The following is a 17,995-nucleotide window of genomic DNA, read 5'->3' on the forward strand; positions in this document are numbered from 1 at the left end:
CATATATTTGCATCCTTCCTGTTTAGAAAGGGGTGTGAAGCACCTCAACTTTCATATGGAATCTGGGTGCTTTCTCACGTATAACACCGCAGACTTAATCCCTCCAACTTTTATTTTTTAATTTTTTTGCGAGCCATTGCTTTTCCTGGGAGAATAGCAAATGATAGACAATGTTATTTTCAGGTCTTCAACTCTCCCTTTTCCAGCTTTGTCTTAGAATTTAAATGAACAGAATAAAAAAAAAATTTTTTTTTAAGGAAAAACAAAACAGAGAATTCCCTGGCGGTCCAGTGCTTAGGACTTGGCGCTCTCACTGCCGGGGGCCAAGGTTTGATCCCTGGTCGCAGAACTAAGTTCCCACAAGACCAAGTCATACATCGTGGCCGGAAAAAAAAAAAAAAAGCAAAGCAAAACAAAACAAACACCTCCCACCCTCAGTGTGGCACACGATCCACCCATCAGAATGGAAAAACCGGCTCTCTCCCAGAGCCAAGGATAATTTAAGATGATCTAATTTAAACCATGGGATTCTTTGTTGTTTTTTTTTCAAATTGAAGTATAGTTGATTTACAATATTGCATTAGTTTCAGGTGTGCAGTATAGTGACTGAGTATTTTTGCAGATTATACTCTATTATACATTATTACAAGATAATGGGTATAATTCCCTGTGCTGTACAATATATCCTTGCTGCTTCTCTAGTTTATATTGGGTTGGCCAAAAAGTTCGTTTGGGTTTTTCCATAAGATGTTACAGAAAAACCCAAATTCTTTGGCTAATCAATATACAGTAGTTTGTTAATCTCATACCTCTAACTTTTTCCCTCCCCTCTTCAACCATGAGATTCTTTATGGTGGTTAAGGATTAACAAATGCTCAAGCCTTAAGCACTTCCTATCTTATACTATATAACACAGAAAAATATTAGCATATTAATTCACACAGTAGCCGCGGCTTTCCGTCGGTGTATGACCCCTTACAGGGTGTTTGTAGTAAATGCTACGTTTATATGGAACATTATGATGGTCCGGTAGTAGCCTAAGGGAGCAGATGCGCCGTTTCTAACGGGAAGCGCGTAACACAGGCTGCTGCTGAGGTCACAGGGCAGCTCACTCACTTCCCCTCTGCCTGCTAGGGCAGCTTCTTAGCTTACATATGATTTTTCAAAGTATGTCAAACTTTTAACATTTATATATAAAATTGGGAGAATGGAGAACCAGGCAAAAAGGGGATCCCAAAGGTGGGGATTCCCGTTTCCCCACAGCACTTTTTTCTTTTAGGATATTTTATAATTTATTTGTTATTTATTTATTTATCCGCCCTCTGCCCAGCACCATTAACAGCCGCTCCCACCATCACTCTGTTTGGAGTGGCTGCTTTGCGGTTTATCAATTAGCATCCCCCTCACTTAGTGCCACAAGTGAGCCCACATCTGTGGACTTCTGCCCACGTCTGATTATCCTTCCAGATGCACAGAGCTTTAGTGAAACATCACGTACAAAGGCAAGCCTGCGAGCGGGGTTCCCAGAAGCTGTGCGGGCCCAGGAAAGACCCCATGACTTTGACAAGGTCACTTCTCATCCTCCGCCTTGTTTTCTCCACTTGTAAAACCCAGTGCTGTCCTCACACGTCCTCACGGCGCCCTTGAAGCTTCAAAGGGAAGCATCGTCCAATCTCTAGGTTTCCCTCTTCTGCCCAAATGCTGACGGCTTAGTCCCTGCAACCAACTAAATCAAGGAATTCTTGATGGTCCACAGCAGGCACGGACAACTTGAAAGAGTTACCTGAACTTTTTGGCTTTAAACAGTATGTGAAGTTTAAAAATAAACAGCAAACAACAGACAAAGAACATCACTGAGCTCAGGGCTGAGACGAATTTTTCCAGCTTTAGGGACAGTGTGGACAGAGTTTCCGTGCTGTTTTCATGCCCTGACACAGGGGGAAGCCATGCCTGGAGTTAGTGGCCTCTTTGGGAACGACTGGCAATCAGGAAAGCTGCGGATCCCAGGATGTAAAGATGCGATTTTTATCTCCAACCATCTTTTCTGGGGTGCGAAGGGTTAACACCAGCAAGGCGAGATTGTGCTTTTGTACCCCTTGAGCTTCTGGCTTTTTTTAAACCTTTAACCCTATCCTCTTGGCAGAAAAGGGCTGTGAACTCGGCATCAGGGCCGACCCTTAGTCCTCCTCTGGGTCTGACATGATGTAAGAAATGTCAATGCTCTGGTTCATCCAAATAGGGCTTTCCAGCAAAGCCTGGCTCAGTGCCAGCACCCTTCCAGAAGGGAATAACCTTCAAACTCCGGCCCCCTAAGGCTGCAGACAGCAGAGCCCCAGGCCCGATATGGAGTTACAAATCAGTTCTGAGTTGATGGATCTTAATCCCCTCCCTGCCTTTGAAATATTTATCAAGATATGACAGACCTACGAGGATCCTGACAAAAATGACCTTTCCCGGCAGAGAGAACATAGCCTCAGGCCGGGGAGAAGCAGTCAAGCCAGCCGTCCACCCAGGTGGTGAGAGTTTGGAATTTACTCAGCCCTTGTGAGTCCCACGGCCTGTGCCTACTTCCCTTGGAAAAGAGAACTGAAACTGGTTAAAAATAGTTCTTCTCCGACCCCACCAGCCCTCTGCACTGACGCTCCGGAGAGAGCCCGGGGTGCAGTACCCATGCCCACAAACAAGAAACAGCGCTCGATAAAGATGGATACGCGCTCTGTTTCTGTAAATAAGTTCATTTATATCATTTTTTGATTCCACATATAAGTTATATCATACAATATTTGTCTTTCTCTTTCTGACTTGCTTCACTTAATATGATAACCTCCAGGTCCATCCATGTTGCTGCGGAAATAGACTCACAGACACAGAAAACAAACATAGGGTTACCAGAGGGGATGGGGGGGAGGATAAATTAGGAGCTTGGGATGAACAGATACACACCACTATGTATAAAATAGATAAACAACAGAGACCTGCTCTATAGCACAGGGAGCTATATTCAATGTCTTGTAATAACCTATAATGGAAAAGAATCTGAAAAAGAATAGATACATATGGTGTACATATATGTGTATGTATATACATAGATATGTGTGTGTATGTATATATAGCTGAATCACTTTGCTGTACACCTGAAACTATATTGTAAATCAACTATACCTCAATTAAAAATAAAAGGTTGAAAAAATTGATGAGTAGGAGCCCCTCCTCTCTCCAGATGTTCTGCCTTTCCCACCTCCCCCTTCTCTGCAGGAGTAAACTAATCCTTATTCCCGGAACACTTTGCCCTCTCCCGATCGTGCCCCTCTCTCCTCGCCCTTGGCCACACTCCTCTTTTCCCAGCACTGCCTCCTTGCAGCCCCCCCCAAGCTCCCCGAGGGTCTGCTCACCCAGAGGTCACCTGCACCTAGAGGGAGGGGCTGCTCCGCGGATAAAGGGCTAATAGGGAAGTAACCACTAGAGGGTGACATAATTACACACAAGCGGCTTCCTGGGGCCTGAGCGAGGCCAGAGCCGGCCGGGCATCCCGCTGGAGGCCCGGAGATGGAGCCGGGCGTCAGCACGTCACCCCAGGGAGCACACTCACAGCGGTGCCCGCAGGCTCCGCCCTCGCAGTCTCTGTCTGTGTCACACACACACACACACACACACACAGATCCACTGTGGCCGTCTACCAACCAGGGCCTTAGGTGTTGCACACGAAAGCCACCCCTCGTCATGGCCCATGACCGTTCATGGTGGGGTCAGCATCTCAGTCACCGGCAGCTGCTGCTTTCATGGACCCTCCTTGTTTGGTGTCGCACAGAAACTGCACCCTAGCCAGGTGGGCTGACAAACTTACATGCATCCTCAGGGCAGCGGAGCAGTGATTTAGAAAGTGGCTCTAGGTCTAGACCATGGCGTTGAAATCCGGGTTCTGTGGGCCGGATTGTCTTGAACACACTTACCTCTGTGCCGTGGTTTCCCCACCAGGAAACAGAGGTAGTAATGGAACCTACTTCACAGTCATGTAGGTGGACCTATGGGAGGAACAGCTGAGTCATACTCGTAAAGACCTTCAAAGAATGTCTAACACACAATAAATGCACGATAAATACCAGGTGTTCTGGGGACTTCCCTGGTGGTCCAGTGGCTAAGACTCCGCGTTTCCACTGCAAGGGGCCTGGGTTTGATCCCTGGCTGCGGAGCTAAGATTCTGCATGCTGCGTGGTGCAGCCAAAAAAAAAAAAAAAAAAAAAAAATACTAGCTATTTTCACGACGGCCAGAGGCCATACTAGGGGGTTCCGTGCATTATCCCGCTCAATCCTCACAAAGCTCCCAAGATAAGAAAATCACTAGTCCTATTTTACAGACGAGAAAACCAAGTCTCCAAGTGATGAAATAGCTCGTCCAAAGTCACAGAGCTGATATGTGATAAAGTCAAGGTTTTGACCCAGAATCTGTCTGACTCAAAACCCACGTTCTATCAGTACATCACGGGGAAAACTTCGGACTTCACACCAGAGACTCAAAGGCAAAAGATGGTAGGGGGGGGACATAATTATTTTAAATATTATTTGTATTTTACTAAAAAAGGAGAGACTTCAAGAAGTATAATTTCACAAAGTTTTAAATCAGGAGAAGGAAAACCGGGGGGTGGGAGGTTCTGGCAGCACCTGGGAAACCCGCTGGACGTGCAAATTCTCAGCACCACCACCCCCACTCAGACCTCTGACTCAGAGACCTTCGAAGTCACTCTGATACACATGCAAGTCGGAGAAGGCCAAGAAAGCATGAGAGTTGGTGATGAAAACCTAGGTCGGACGAAAAAGGATGGATGTGTGTCTGGCAGAGTCTGGGACTGTATCTTGGTTTTCTGAATGGAGCACGACTCTTCCCGGCTCAGGGAGGAGAGAAGGAGGGGCACAGAGACAGGGGCTCCCCCCACGTGAGGGACCGTCTCACCACGCTCTTGCGAGTTTGCCGTTTCCGCTCCTTTAACCTGCGCATTTCTTAAAAACAGGAAATAGCATTTTTAAAATGTTTAACTGTCAGTAAGGATGTATCTGTACAATTTGGGGGCACATCCATGTGGGGCTTTTTTGGATGGTTCATTTATAAAAGAATAAACCAGAACAGTGTTTATTAGCTCCCTCCTAAGGGCCAGGTTCCCCATGAGGGCCCTCCCTTTCCCCTGCGTGGTTTTTCTCAATGAGTTCTCACCACAGTTCTGTGACAAGGAGTGACTTTTCATTTTACAGATGATGAAACTGAAGCTCAAAGCACTGAAGCCACGCTGCCGGAGGGCACGCAGCCATAATGGAAGAGCCGGGACTCCAGTGCACAACTTGGGCTGCAAGTCTGGGGGACACTTAACTCCTCAGGACACTGCCTGGGGAACAGCCCTGTGTCAAGGGGCCTCGAGTCACGGGCACCTAGGGGAGCCCCCCTCGGACCTGGGCCGTCCCAGGGGTCAGTCAATGTCTCAGTGGTCCCCTCTCACCGCCCCCCCCCACCCAGGCTGTGAGGCACCAAGCTCTATTGTCGGGCAAAATGAGGAGAAAGACAGCTGATTTAAAATAATTTTTTCCCAAGTCAGTCTCTGTTCTAAAAACAGTAGCAAAGTCCAAACCATGAACTAAGAACTTCTGACTTCAGATGCCAAATTCCAGTTCCGGATAGACAACAGTTAAAATAAAGTTTCTTACTCTTGAAAGAGAATAAAGAGAAAAAGCTAAGAATTCTTTGAAAAGGTGACTCTTTTTTGGGGGGTCACGTCGCACGGCTTGTGGGATCTTGGTTACCCAACCAGGGATTGAACCCGGGCGCTCAGCAGTGAAAGTGCCGAGTCCTAACCACTGGGCCGCCAGGGAGTTCCCGGAAAAGGAAATTTTCAATATTCTTCAATACTGAAGAATCAGAACAATGTATGACAGTGTACGTTCGCTATTATGGCGTTATTTTTTCCTAAACTAGTAAAGTAAAGCCAGCCTGTTCTCTAAATAAATTTCCACCCTATGTAATGACTTGCCTCTCATCAACACTATTCAAATTCGAGGCTTCTCTGTAGTGGTCCTCTAAACTGAGAACATTTTATTTATAACCGTCACTCCATTGGCACTTACCCCACTGATAATACGGAAACTATTTCGTAGCGCGTTGCCGGGTCCTGAGTCCTAAGAAGCAGACATACCCTCTGCATCTTTGTCTACTCCAGGGCACAGAGCCGTGCACACGAGCTCCAGGAACATTTCCTGAACCATCACATGATTGAAAACCCACCTTCCCAAGTGTTCAGTGCTTGGAAATGGCTACATTTACAAGATGGCTTGTTTTATTTTAGGGTTGTCATAGCTACCTGCTTGGTAACAAGTATCTAAGGTGTTTGTTAATATTAACAACTAATAACTGATACTTGGGGTTATTCGATCAAAGTATTTCTAATCCTTTCGTCGGGCGCCTGAAAATATGAAGATATATGTTAGGCTTCCCTGGTGGCGCAGTGGTTAAGAATCTGCCTGCCAATGCAGGGGACACATATTCAAGCCCTGGTCTGGGAAGATCCCACATGCTGTGGAGCAACTAAGCCTGTGCACCACAACTACTGAGCCTGCGCTCTAGAGCCTGCGAGCCACAACTAGTGAAGCCCGCGCGCCTAGAGCCAGTGCTCCGCAACAAGAGAAGCCACCGCACTGCAGCGGTGAGTAGCCCCCGCTTGCTGCAACTGGAGAAAGCCTGCGCACAGCAACGAAGCCCCAATGCAGCCAAAATAAATAAATAAATAAATTTTAAAAAATAAAATAATAAAGTAAATTTTAAAAAAAGAAAATATATGGTACAGTTAACACTCAAAAGTTGCAAACAACAAATTTCAAATGCAGCCGCATTTCCAGTGTAAAAGGAGGGCGTGTCCATTCATCCGGGGGCGATTATTAATAGCACCCCGTCTCTTTCGCATGAGTTTTTCCAGTTTGTACATGAAAGGGCCCCGTCATCCTCAGGAGAGGGCTCCAGCTACCCAGACCTCAAGCCCTTATTTTTATTGGGGTGGATAAAGCCCTTGTTTACAGGATACAATGAACTAATAATTTGGGAGAGAGTAAACAAATATTTCGGGGTGTTCTAGGAATTTGTTGACGTGAGGACAATTTTCACCTATTTATTTACATCTTCATTTCACAATGTTGGTTCTGTTTAAATCTTTTCATTTTTAATTGTGGTAAAATATATATAACGTAAAACTTACCATCTTAACCATTTTAAGGTGTACAATTCAATAGTCTTAAGTACATTCACATTGTGCAACAAATTTCCAGAACTTGTTCATCTTGCAAAACTGAAACTCTGTGCCCCGAAAGAGCTCCCCTCCCTCAGCCTCTGGCAGCCACCCTTCTACTTTCCGTTTCTGTGATTTTGACTATTCTACATACCTCTTATAAGCGAAATAATACAGTATTTGTCTTTTTGTGACTGGCTTACTTCACTCAGCATGATGTCTTCAAGCCCCCTCCATGCTGTGGTGTGTGACAGGATTTCCTTCCTTTTTTAAGGCTGAATAATATTCCATCGTATGGATAGACCGTCTTGTGTTTATCCATGATCTGTGAGGGACACTTGGGTTGCTCCTACCTTTTGGCTGTTGCAGATAATGCTGTGAACTTGGGTGTACAAATGGTGCGTCTAGACTCTGCTTTTATTTATTTTTGGTATATGCCCAGAAGTGGAATTGCTGGATCATAAGGTAGTTCTATTTTTAAGTTTTTGAGGGGCCTCCATACTGTTTCCCACAGCAGCCGTACCATTTCACATTCCCACCAACAGCACACCAGGGTTCCAATATCTCTACCTCCACGCCAACACTTGTTTTCTGTTTTATTCATTGCAGCCATCCTAACGGGTATGAGATAATATCTTATTGTGGTTTTGATTAGCATTTCCCTAATGCTTAATGATGTTGAGCATCTTTTCACCTGCTTGTTGGCCACCTGTACGTCTTCTTTGGAGAACGGTCTGTTCAAGTCCTTTGCGCATTATCCAGTGAGGTTGTTCTGTTGTTGTTTCTAGTTAAATCTTCTCTTTGCAGTCAGTGAATCAAGTCCTCACTATGTCTTACCTTTTCTCTAATCAAGAGGTGCCCCAGGATACTCTCCTGCTTAGAATTACTTAGGAATAGAGAGAACATTGCCTTGAAGTGGGGAAGTAGTTGGAAAGGCACGATCTTATAAACCTCAGATATCCATTGTTACTGGTGGTCCAGAAAAGTTTTGACATGTATGAGTCTTTCGTAAAGAGATTATATAATTGTTATCATTCTCATTCACTTCAGTTCAACCACATTTACAGAGTGCCTACCTGCGAGGCATCCATTGTGCCATGGATACATTAGAGTTAACATAAAACACACACAACATGTTTTAACTCCTTTGAGCCAACGCCCACCAGCTAGACTCTGGGTCACTGTTTCTGGACACCTACATTCTTTTTTTTTTTTTTTAATAAATTTATTTTATTTTATTTATTTTTATTTTTGGCTGCGTTGGGTCTTCGTTGCTGCGCACGGGCTTTCGCTAGTTGTGGTGCGCGGGGGCTACTCTTCGTTGCGGTGTGCGGGTTTCTCATTGCGGTGGCTTCTCTTGTTGCGGAGCACAGGCTCTAGGCATGCAGGCTTCACTAGTTGTGGCACGCGGGCTCAGTAGTTGTGGCTCGCGGGCTCTAGAGCACAGGCTCAGTAGTTGCGGCACACGGGCTTAGTTGCTCTGCGGCAGGTGGGATATTCCTGGACCAGGGCTCGAACCCGTGTCCCCTGCATTGGCAGGCGGATTCTTAACCACTGCACCACCAGGGAAGCCCTGGACACATACATTCTTGAATGAGGAGTTTAAAAGCTACGGATCTCTTCTGATCTTTCCTGCCTCTCTGTGTGAGGAAGCATACATCTTTTTTTTTTTTTTTTTTTAATATTTATTTATTTGGTCGTGCCAGGTCTTAGTTGTGGCTCGTGGGCCCCTTAGTTGAGACATGCGGGCTCCCTAGTTGTGGCATGAGAGCTCTTAGTTGCGACATGCATGTGGGATCTAGTTCCCTGACCAGGGATTGAACCCAGACCCACGGCATGGGGAGCGTGGAGTCCCAACCACTGCGCCACCAGGGAAGTCCCAGGAAGCTTACATCCTTAAGTAAGCCTGACCTTTGGGTTGGGCCTCACAATTTTCCCAGGTCCTACCCAGATGAAAAACACACCCTATCTGAAAAACCAGTGTCTTTAAAATTCTTGGTAAAGTTTTAGAGACTCTGTACACAGGGCTATCACCTCTGCTTCTAAACAGAATTTCAGAGCTCATTCAGAAAAAAACTTCACCTTGGTTGCAAGCTGTTGAATCATATACAAAAGTCTCAACCTGGGCTCAAAGTATGAGTAGCTGTCCACGGGACCCTCTACATTGATATACATCTTCTCCAGACCACCAGTCTCTGGTCCATAATTCCCTCCACCTATTTTTGTGTCCTAAATCACAGCCTAAACTGAAACCCCCAAGAAGCCAGTGCACGTGAAACTATCCCTACCCTCCGGGTTGCGTTAGGAACAATGCGAAATGTCGGGCTGAGACAGGACTCAGAGAGGCTCATGGTTTCCCAGAGGGCAACTGTAGAGAAGATCCCTGGAGATTATCCAGTCAATCTGCCCTAGTGAAACACAAGGACACTGAGCCTCGGAAAGGGGAGACACTTCCTCCATGCCCCAGACTCAGCAGAGGGTTCACCTGATGCCACTCTTGTTTCCCCACTAATGTGCATTTTCTAAGATACTTCTTGATGTTTATTCTCCTGTTTATTGAACGTGAACACAATCATATTGCTGAAAATCCTTGTCATATATGTTTGAACGCCTTACATAAAAGGTCCTGAATTAATACCATTCTAGAGTTAAACTCAAGAAAAAACTTCGCGAGAGCTAGGAGCAGGTGGTCCACTTCTCGAGAAAGTGCTTCCGGGCACCTCTGAACTACTTTTCAGACTTGAGAGCAGCAGCGGGTCTGGAGGAGGGACACGGCTAAGCTCCTTCTCTTCAGGTCAGCCCCCCCGCCCCCCACTAGTGGTCTAGCACTCTGTTTTGTGATAAGGAGGATTAAGGTGTTGTGGATTAAGACCTTGATATCAACACAAACACATCTACATCCACAGAACAACAGAAAGAGTCACTTCACGTAGCGTGTAAGGTAAAAGTTTGGGCAGCAGTGACGGAGACCAGTGTATGCCTAGATAGATACAGCCCAGGAGAAGAGTGCCAACCCAGGTGCAGCCCAGAATTGAGACTCTCACTGCACAGCACGTTTGGAATCCTCTAGATGACCAGCACAACCCTACATGATTCCAGGAGGGTTATAAAAATCTCTGGGCCTTGCACCACGTGCATCGTGGGTGAAGGATTTTGCTTCTGCATTTCCTGATTTAGGAACAGGGGAGGCGGGTGGCAGTCTAAAAAGGTATTATGCCTATTACTTATCCGTATGTACTTGGCCCGCTACTGGTCTCCTGGGCAAAAGAGAAGTAAGTGGCCAAAAGGGAACCTCATATACTGAATACGGAACCCAGTCAAAACCTTGTTCAGGTTCTCAAAGAATCAATGAAACCATTCTCCTTCTTTGATAGCTGAACCAGATTGTCTTGCATCTTGTTGTGTGGATTCACAAATTCCTTAAAAACACAGAGGGTCATTTTTCTGGTTCCAAAATTCTTGGTTTGAAGGTAGTTAAAATGAAACTCTTTTGAAACCCTATCCTCTGAGTGGGCATTTAAGACCCAGGAGCCACGCTCTAGACTGGAGCATTCCATGGTTCCAGAGAACACAGTTTGTAAACGAACAGACGTTCGCTGGAGCACCTTAAACCAAGCCCAATCGTCACTCTGTTTTGTCAAAAGATAAAATTGTATCGGCACATACGAACACACTGACTGTCGGCACAGCTGGGCCCTTCATCGTCTAAGAGGCTGACAAGAAAGAAAGCGGTGGCGGTAAGGGTTGAGGGGAGGCGCGAGGCAGGCGGAGGCGACGCGGCGCAGCCCAGGGCTGCCGGCCGAGTGCGGAAGCGGAGGAAGTTGTGATGCAGAAGGAGCCGAGGGAGCGCACTGGCGGCGGTGTCTGGAAACACCCGGAACATGCTAGAAGGAAGCGGTAATGGCTAGATCCAGAGTGCGCACTGGGGGACGCCGTGCTCGGCTAAGGGACGCGCGGGTAGTCCTGAGTTTCTCCCCAGTTTAGGGCACGAGACTGGAGAGAAAAGAACCGTGGGAAGCCGCCCACTGGGGAGGACCGAGGAGGTGTCCGCACAGACGCGCGGCGGGGCCCCGGGGACGGAGGCAGGGAGGAGAGCGGGGCGGTCACCGAGCAGCGGTCCGGGGGAGGAGGGTCTTGCGGGAGGATAAAGGGAGCGGGCGGGAGGCTGGGCCGGGAGCGCGCGGGGAGGCCTCGGAGCCGGCGGCGCGGAGCCTAGACGCGGGCCGGGCGTGGCCGGCGGCTCCGTGCGGGCGGTGGAGGCGGCGGAAGCGGCGGCGGCGGGCCCGGCGGGCCCCCCGACGGCGCGCACAGGGTTAACCCGCGGCGGGCCGGCGCTCGGTTTCCAGGACAACGCCGGCAGTTCCGGCGCGCAGGCTCGTACCATCGCGCGCGCGCGGGGGAGCGCGGGGGGCGGGGGCGCGGAGGCGCGGAGAGCAGCGGGTCCGGCCCGGACGCCCCCGGCGCGGCCGCCGCTCGCCCCGGGTCGGCTCCGCGCGCGCGCTCCGTGCCGGCCGGCGCTGCCCCGCGCGCGGACGCGGGGGCCGAGCGCGCGCCGGCCCGAGGTCCCCCCGCCGGGGCGGCCGAGTGCGGGCGGCCCGCTGGCAGCTTTGAAAAGCGGGCGAGGACAAAGGCGGCCGCAGCCTCCCGGCGCCCAGCCCGAGCGCGCAGCCCGGCCCGCGCGGCGCCGGAGGATGCGGCCGGGGGCGCGGCGGCGGCGGCGGCGGGGCGCGCGGGGCGGCGCGGGCCGGGCGCGGCAGGGCTGAGCCCAGCAAGGGCCGGGCTGCGGGGGCACCCGCCCGGGATGTGAGCGCCGAGCGCGCCGGGCGGGGAGGGCGGGCAGGGCGGCAGGAAGGACGCGCGGACGGGAGGAGGAGCGGCGCCGAGCCGGAAGGCGGGAGGCGCGTCCGTTGGGCCCGCGGCGCGGCCGGCCAGCCGCCTCGTCGCTCGGGCGGGAGCGGGGCCCGCGCCTCCTCCCGGGCGCCGCGGGGAGGAAGATGGAGACGCACATCTCGTGCCTGTTCCCCGAGCTGCTGGCCATGATCTTCGGCTACCTGGACGTGCGCGACAAGGGGCGCGCGGCGCAGGTGTGCACGGCCTGGCGGGACGCCGCCTACCACAAGTCGGTGTGGCGGGGGGTGGAGGCCAAGCTGCACCTGCGCCGGGCCAACCCGTCGCTGTTCCCCAGCCTGCAGGCCCGGGGCATCCGCCGGGTGCAGATCCTGAGCCTGCGCCGCAGCCTCAGCTACGTGATCCAGGGCATGGCCAACATCGAGAGCCTCAACCTCAGCGGCTGCTACAACCTCACCGACAACGGACTGGGCCACGCGTTCGTGCAGGAGATCGGCTCGCTGCGCGCCCTCAACCTGAGCCTCTGCAAGCAGATCACCGACAGCAGCCTGGGCCGCATAGCCCAGTACCTCAAGGGCCTGGAGGTGCTGGAGCTGGGCGGCTGCAGCAACATCACCAACACCGGCCTCCTGCTCATCGCCTGGGGCCTGCAGCGCCTCAAGAGCCTTAATCTCCGCAGCTGCCGCCACCTCTCGGACGTGGGCATCGGGCACCTGGCCGGCATGACGCGCAGCGCGGCCGAGGGCTGCCTGGGCCTGGAGCAGCTCACGCTGCAGGACTGCCAGAAGCTCACGGATCTGTCTCTGAAGCACATCTCCCGGGGGCTGACGGGCCTGAGGCTCCTCAACCTCAGCTTCTGCGGAGGCATCTCGGACGCAGGCCTCCTGCACCTGTCGCACATGGGCAGCCTGCGCAGCCTTAATCTGCGCTCCTGCGACAACATCAGTGACACGGGCATCATGCATCTGGCCATGGGCAGCCTGCGCCTCTCGGGGCTGGATGTGTCCTTCTGTGACAAGGTGGGGGACCAGAGCCTGGCTTACATAGCGCAGGGGCTGGACGGCCTCAAGTCCCTTTCCCTCTGCTCCTGCCACATCAGCGACGACGGCATCAACCGCATGGTGCGGCAGATGCACGGGCTGCGCACACTCAACATCGGGCAGTGTGTACGCATCACGGACAAGGGCCTGGAGCTGATCGCCGAGCACCTGAGCCAGCTCACCGGCATCGACCTGTACGGCTGCACCCGCATCACCAAGCGCGGCCTGGAGCGCATCACGCAGCTGCCCTGCCTCAAGGTACTCAACCTGGGCCTCTGGCAGATGACGGACAGTGAGAAGGTCAGGTGAGGGCGGCAGCACCAACTCCCCCGGCCCCGCCCTGTTCGTCCTCCTGCCACCACCGCGGCCCCCGCGCTCACTCGACACGCACACGTAGACCCAGAGCATTGCCGCGGACGCGGTGGGGGCCATGACGCGGAGCCCCAGGCTCGTCCTCCCCTCCCCGCCGTCGTTGCGTCCGGGGTCCCTCCGCCACCCACACCCACACCCTCTCCTTTTCCCCGAGGATGCGGAGATGGACTTGCCACCCACCAGCCACTCCTCCCAGCAGGGGTTTGGAGGACGGATTGAGCTACTGTATCCCCGCCGCGCTGCATTTGGAAACGGGGGGGTGGGGAGTGACCAGTCCTTTCAGCCCTGGGGAGTTGGGGAGAATGTCTGCCTTCACTTAAGCTTTCATTTGAATACTGTGATCTGGTTTTTATTTCGAAACGTATAAAAGCAAACCCAACTACAACGGCCTTTTCACCCTTCTTCCACTTCGTAACTAATCGCAGTCTCTCCTCATCAGTCCTTTGACAGTACTCTGCTACTCACGCTCATTTCATTTGTATTCTTTCTTTTTTTATTTTTTGAAGAAAGTTGACATCATGGTCTCTTTTTTTTTTTTTTCTGCTGAGTATAGTCTATATATTATATATATATAAATTATATATATATATGTGTGTGTGTGTATATATATATATACATATATATGTGTGTGTGTGTGTGTGTGTGTGTGTGTGTGTGTGTGTGTGTATGTCTGGCTACCTCGTTTTAGTTTACTTTTTTCTCTGAAGCCCTGGAATTCTACAAGAGAGATATTTTGAGACTGAAACATTTTTGTGCCTGGACTGGAAAGATGCCCATTGGGTTTGTACATCTTTTTTGTTTTGGCTTCTTCCCAAACCCCATCCACCCCGTGTATCCCACTTCACATTCTGGCTCTGCTTTCCTTTTTCTCCTTGTCCATAGGGACTTGAGGGCCCAGCCGTGATCCTAAATCTTGACTTAATTTATAGCACAAATGTGTGGGAGACATGAGAGTTGGACTTTTGTTTTTTGTGTTTTTTTTTGTCTGTTTGTTTGAGATGCAGATTGTGTCTTGAAAATGATGATTATATATGCAGATTCTGCCCTGCCCTCACCCTCTTGCAAGTTTCCCCACGAAAAGGTCACACAGTGAGGGTTCCTGTTGGGAGCAGGGGAGCCGAGTTGGCTTCCAGAGCCCCCGGGGCTGTAATGTGAAGGGGAGGAGACTGAAATTCATGTCTTATCTCTGTTCTGGTAATAAAACGGGAGTTTGTGGGTTTTTAAAAATTCTGTTTCTAAATGGAGGAGTAGATGCCTTTCTTTATTTTGATGGGGGTTGGGACTTGTGGCTTAAAAAAAAAAATCACTTTTGTGTAGGATGTACATTTTTGTTGGTTTTTTTTTGGTTTGTTTATTTTTTTTTAGAATCCTCCACAGCAACATGCGAGACCATGGAGTTAAAGAAACCCAGAGACCTTTATCAGTTAATTGTACTGTTTGTGAATTTGTATAAATAATAACAAAGATCCTCTTAAAACGTTTATATTCTTACAGTAAAAGGTTAAACTGATATTTATATAATAAAAGAGGAAATATGAAGTATGTTTTTGAAAAAAAAAAAAACCAAAAACAAAAGCCTTGTATCTGTGCATTATTTTTAAGGCAGTGTGTGTTTGGGTCCACGCCACAGTAGGAGGTGCTGTTTTGCGTCTCTGAAGTAAAAGTATAAGATGCAGAGTTCCGTGCAGCCTGTGTGGTGTGAGCTCATGGTGAAAAATGTATCCTGTATAAGGTTCACCACTGACATCTACATGTTTTGTTGCTAGAAATGTGATTGGAATGGAGATTTATATAATTTCTGGTTCTGAACTGTCAACAACATGGAAATTTAAAGAAACTGAACAAAATGAAACTTCTTCTTAAACCAGATTTGTAAAGAGTCACAGTTTCACCAGGGTGGCCAGTTTTTCTCCACATGGACATGAGATCTAGGGGTGATGTTCAAGAAATGCGTCCTGAGATGTGGAAGTGGGAAGAAAGATGGGTTTCTTGACCCTGAGGGGGTGTGGGGAGGCTGCGAGGGGGCGGGGAGGGCGCCAGGGCCATTGTTGGGAAAGTTAAGGGCGCTCAGTCATGCGGACTGGGGCTCAGTGTGAGCTGTGCGGCAGGGCGGGGGCGGGGGCCCCTCCTTAGCATTCCCCGCCAGCCCCGCCAGCGCCGCCGGGTTGGAGCACTTTCCTGGGGGCGGGGAGGCCGGCCTGGAGTTCTTGCACATTTGCATTTTAAGAAGGCGGCCACTCGAACCCTGGTGAGGGTTCTTAGACTGAATTGGGGCTGAATACCAACAATTCCAGCAAAGAGCTCCCTTTGGTAGACAATAACTAAACCATCTGACACCCTGTGGTTGGGCTGTGGAAACGGAAGTGTATAAATGCTCCAGCAGTGGGGTTTTTCATATTCCTGTTTCGCAGAGGTCTGTCTGACTTGTTTCTGAGGTTTTTTTTTTTTTAAAAAAATACTGATCCCAGGAAGAGCCGATAAGAATAGCACAAAACTTTCCTGGATCAACACCTCTTTCCAGGAAGAGAGCTAGAACCAGGTTTCTCTTGGGTAAGACTGTTTCGTCAAGTTTCCAAGCTTGCTGTACGGGCCTGTCACAAAAGCTGCATTGTTCCTTCTTGGAGAGCCATCACAAGTGGGTCTAATGGAGCCTGACACTAGATCCATCTTCCTTTTCTTTGGGGAAGGTGTGGATCTCTTTCTTCCCTCTTACGTTACAGTGCTTACTGCCTGGAAGAAAAAAAGAAATGTGTGAACCCCAGTAAGAAGGGACTCTGAATCAGGGTCAGCTTTCTGATTTAGCATTTGCCTCTACAGCGCGTGAAGCTTCCACAAGCTGTGAGTTCTTAGGCTATTTTTCTTCTTCCAAGAGACCGTGTGGCTGTGCAGATTCGGTCAGTAAGAATCTGGGCAGCTCCTAAGTCTTAGGCTCTGTGCTCACCTCCTTCATTTAATACGAAAAGTAATCCTACCAACTATTACTGGAAGGTTTTCTGTTTCTCTGCTTTGTCTTGGTTTTTACTTTAAAGGTTAAATATACGCTTGACTCAAGGCTGGTAAATTACTGTTTGGAAGTTAAGATCACGGGCCTGGTGTCCTCATCCTGAACTGGGCCTAGTTTAGAATGTATCTGGAGTGTCTCGGGAAAGATGAATAAACCTCCTTGCATCAGTCAGAGGTGACTGCTTATCCCTCAACCTTGTCTGACAGAAAGAAAGGAATCAGGGTTGAGAACCAATGGTGTGCTCTGCCTGGTACTTGAAAATTTCTCCTAGTCCTCAAAGCAACCTGCTGAAAGGTACCCTCTTTTCCAGATAAGAATACTGCTCGCCTAAAGTCAGCCAGCCACTAAGTCCAGCCCCCTTCCACCACAAGAAGGATCAGCAGCTACTGATCGCACCTTGGTTTCCAGGAAGGCGACCTCCCAGAAGCGAGTGATGGCTGTCTGAACCCAGGATGGACAAGCTCAGGCCAAGGGCATCACTTGGAAGGGAGTAAAAGTGGATTTGGCCTCACCATACCTACAGGAATGGAAGGAAATGCTTTTAAAGAATAGAAGCACTAAGAACATGAGTGGATATGTAATATGTGGGTGGTGCACAAGTTAAGAGGCACTTCAGGGCAATTTTTAGAATAACAGAAAAAACCTGGCTCAGGTATTTGCCAAAACTTCAGAACTGAAAAAACAAAATAGGAACTTAGTGTAAACTTTATCATCTAGAAGCAATAAACCTCAGTAGGAACTGTGTTGGTGGCAGTCAGGAAAGGGTTCCACGTACTTGTCCAAGACTCATGGGGCAAAAGCCATGAAACATCTGCTGAAAAGATGATGTGTAAGTGAACGGCAGGGTTCAGTGTCTGCAGCCCCCTCAGGACCACGACAGGCCTCTAGCTAAGAGCGCTGGGTGTCGCCGAATAATTCTCCCTGCCATAGACGCCTTCCTGCCCAATTCCTCCATCCTAAGGCGGGGAGGGCCCACTTGATTTATCCCACCTCTGGCAGCAGTGACAAGGATGCTTGCCTAACTTACGGTACATCCTTAAACAGTTAAGAGAATTCAAACTGATCATATTCTTTCATGATTCAAGTCAACAGCAAAGATCTGGAAAAGCCAATGTTCCTTTTATGGCAGTTTCTTCTTAAAGGTAAGAGCCTTCCCTTAAACGGAGACATACGATATGTAAATTGAAGCATGGCTTATCCCCCAAATCCAGGTGCTTTCCCGCAGTGGTTATTAGACAGATGCTGATCTTGCAATATAAGTAAAACCCTTCCCTTCCGACTTAGAGAATCTGAACTCAAGTTTTCAAAGGGGAGAGGGGAGTGGCCCCCAGGGACCACCGTGTTTCCAAAGGATACGACCCTCTTATTAAGAGATCAGATTTGTAAAACAAAACCAAGACCTCATGCAGCTTCTGACAACCGTTCCTCTGCTCCCAGGGCTCTGCTGCGGCCAGGGGGCCCGTGAGTCAACC

At 49.5% G+C, this 17,995-nt stretch overlaps 2 protein-coding genes across 4 annotated transcripts in view; one reads left to right on the forward strand and one right to left on the reverse strand.

Annotated features, from left to right (window-relative positions):
• The window catches only part of WNT5B (Wnt family member 5B), a 93,474-nt gene that overhangs the window by 31,253 nt on the left and 44,226 nt on the right, over positions 1-17,995 (reverse strand). The gene's annotated exons all lie outside the window — the stretch shown is intronic.
• FBXL14 (F-box and leucine rich repeat protein 14) lies at positions 11,004-17,150 on the forward strand. Of its 3 annotated transcripts, none has more exons than XM_068561784.1 (2): positions 11,004-11,156; positions 12,445-15,043. In XM_068561784.1, exons 1-2 carry the CDS (start codon positions 11,086-11,088, stop codon positions 13,454-13,456), a joined length of 1,083 nt encoding a protein of 360 aa, XP_068417885.1. In that variant the 5' UTR covers positions 11,004-11,085; the 3' UTR covers positions 13,457-15,043. The 3 variants fall into 3 exon arrangements, with proteins under 3 accessions (XP_068417885.1, XP_068417884.1, XP_068417886.1); XM_068561783.1 differs by lacking the exon at positions 11,004-11,156 and adding an exon at positions 16,834-17,150 and having other exon boundaries at positions 12,096-13,405; XM_068561785.1 differs by lacking the exon at positions 11,004-11,156 and adding an exon at positions 12,284-12,343.

Source organism: Eschrichtius robustus, chromosome 13 (assembly GCF_028021215.1).
Source record: "Eschrichtius robustus isolate mEscRob2 chromosome 13, mEscRob2.pri, whole genome shotgun sequence".
Lineage (NCBI taxonomy): Eukaryota > Metazoa > Chordata > Mammalia > Artiodactyla > Eschrichtiidae > Eschrichtius > Eschrichtius robustus.

Excerpts from the sequence above, each read along its gene's own strand:
- FBXL14 (XM_068561783.1), top strand. The coding sequence starts at position 12,254 with ATGGAGACGCACATCTCGTGCCTGTTCCCCGAGCTGCTGGCCATGATC. Across the intron at positions 13,406-16,833 it reads CGCAGCTGCCCTGCCTCAAG|ATAAGAATACTGCTCGCCTA; the intron begins GTACTCAACCTG and ends CCTCTTTTCCAG.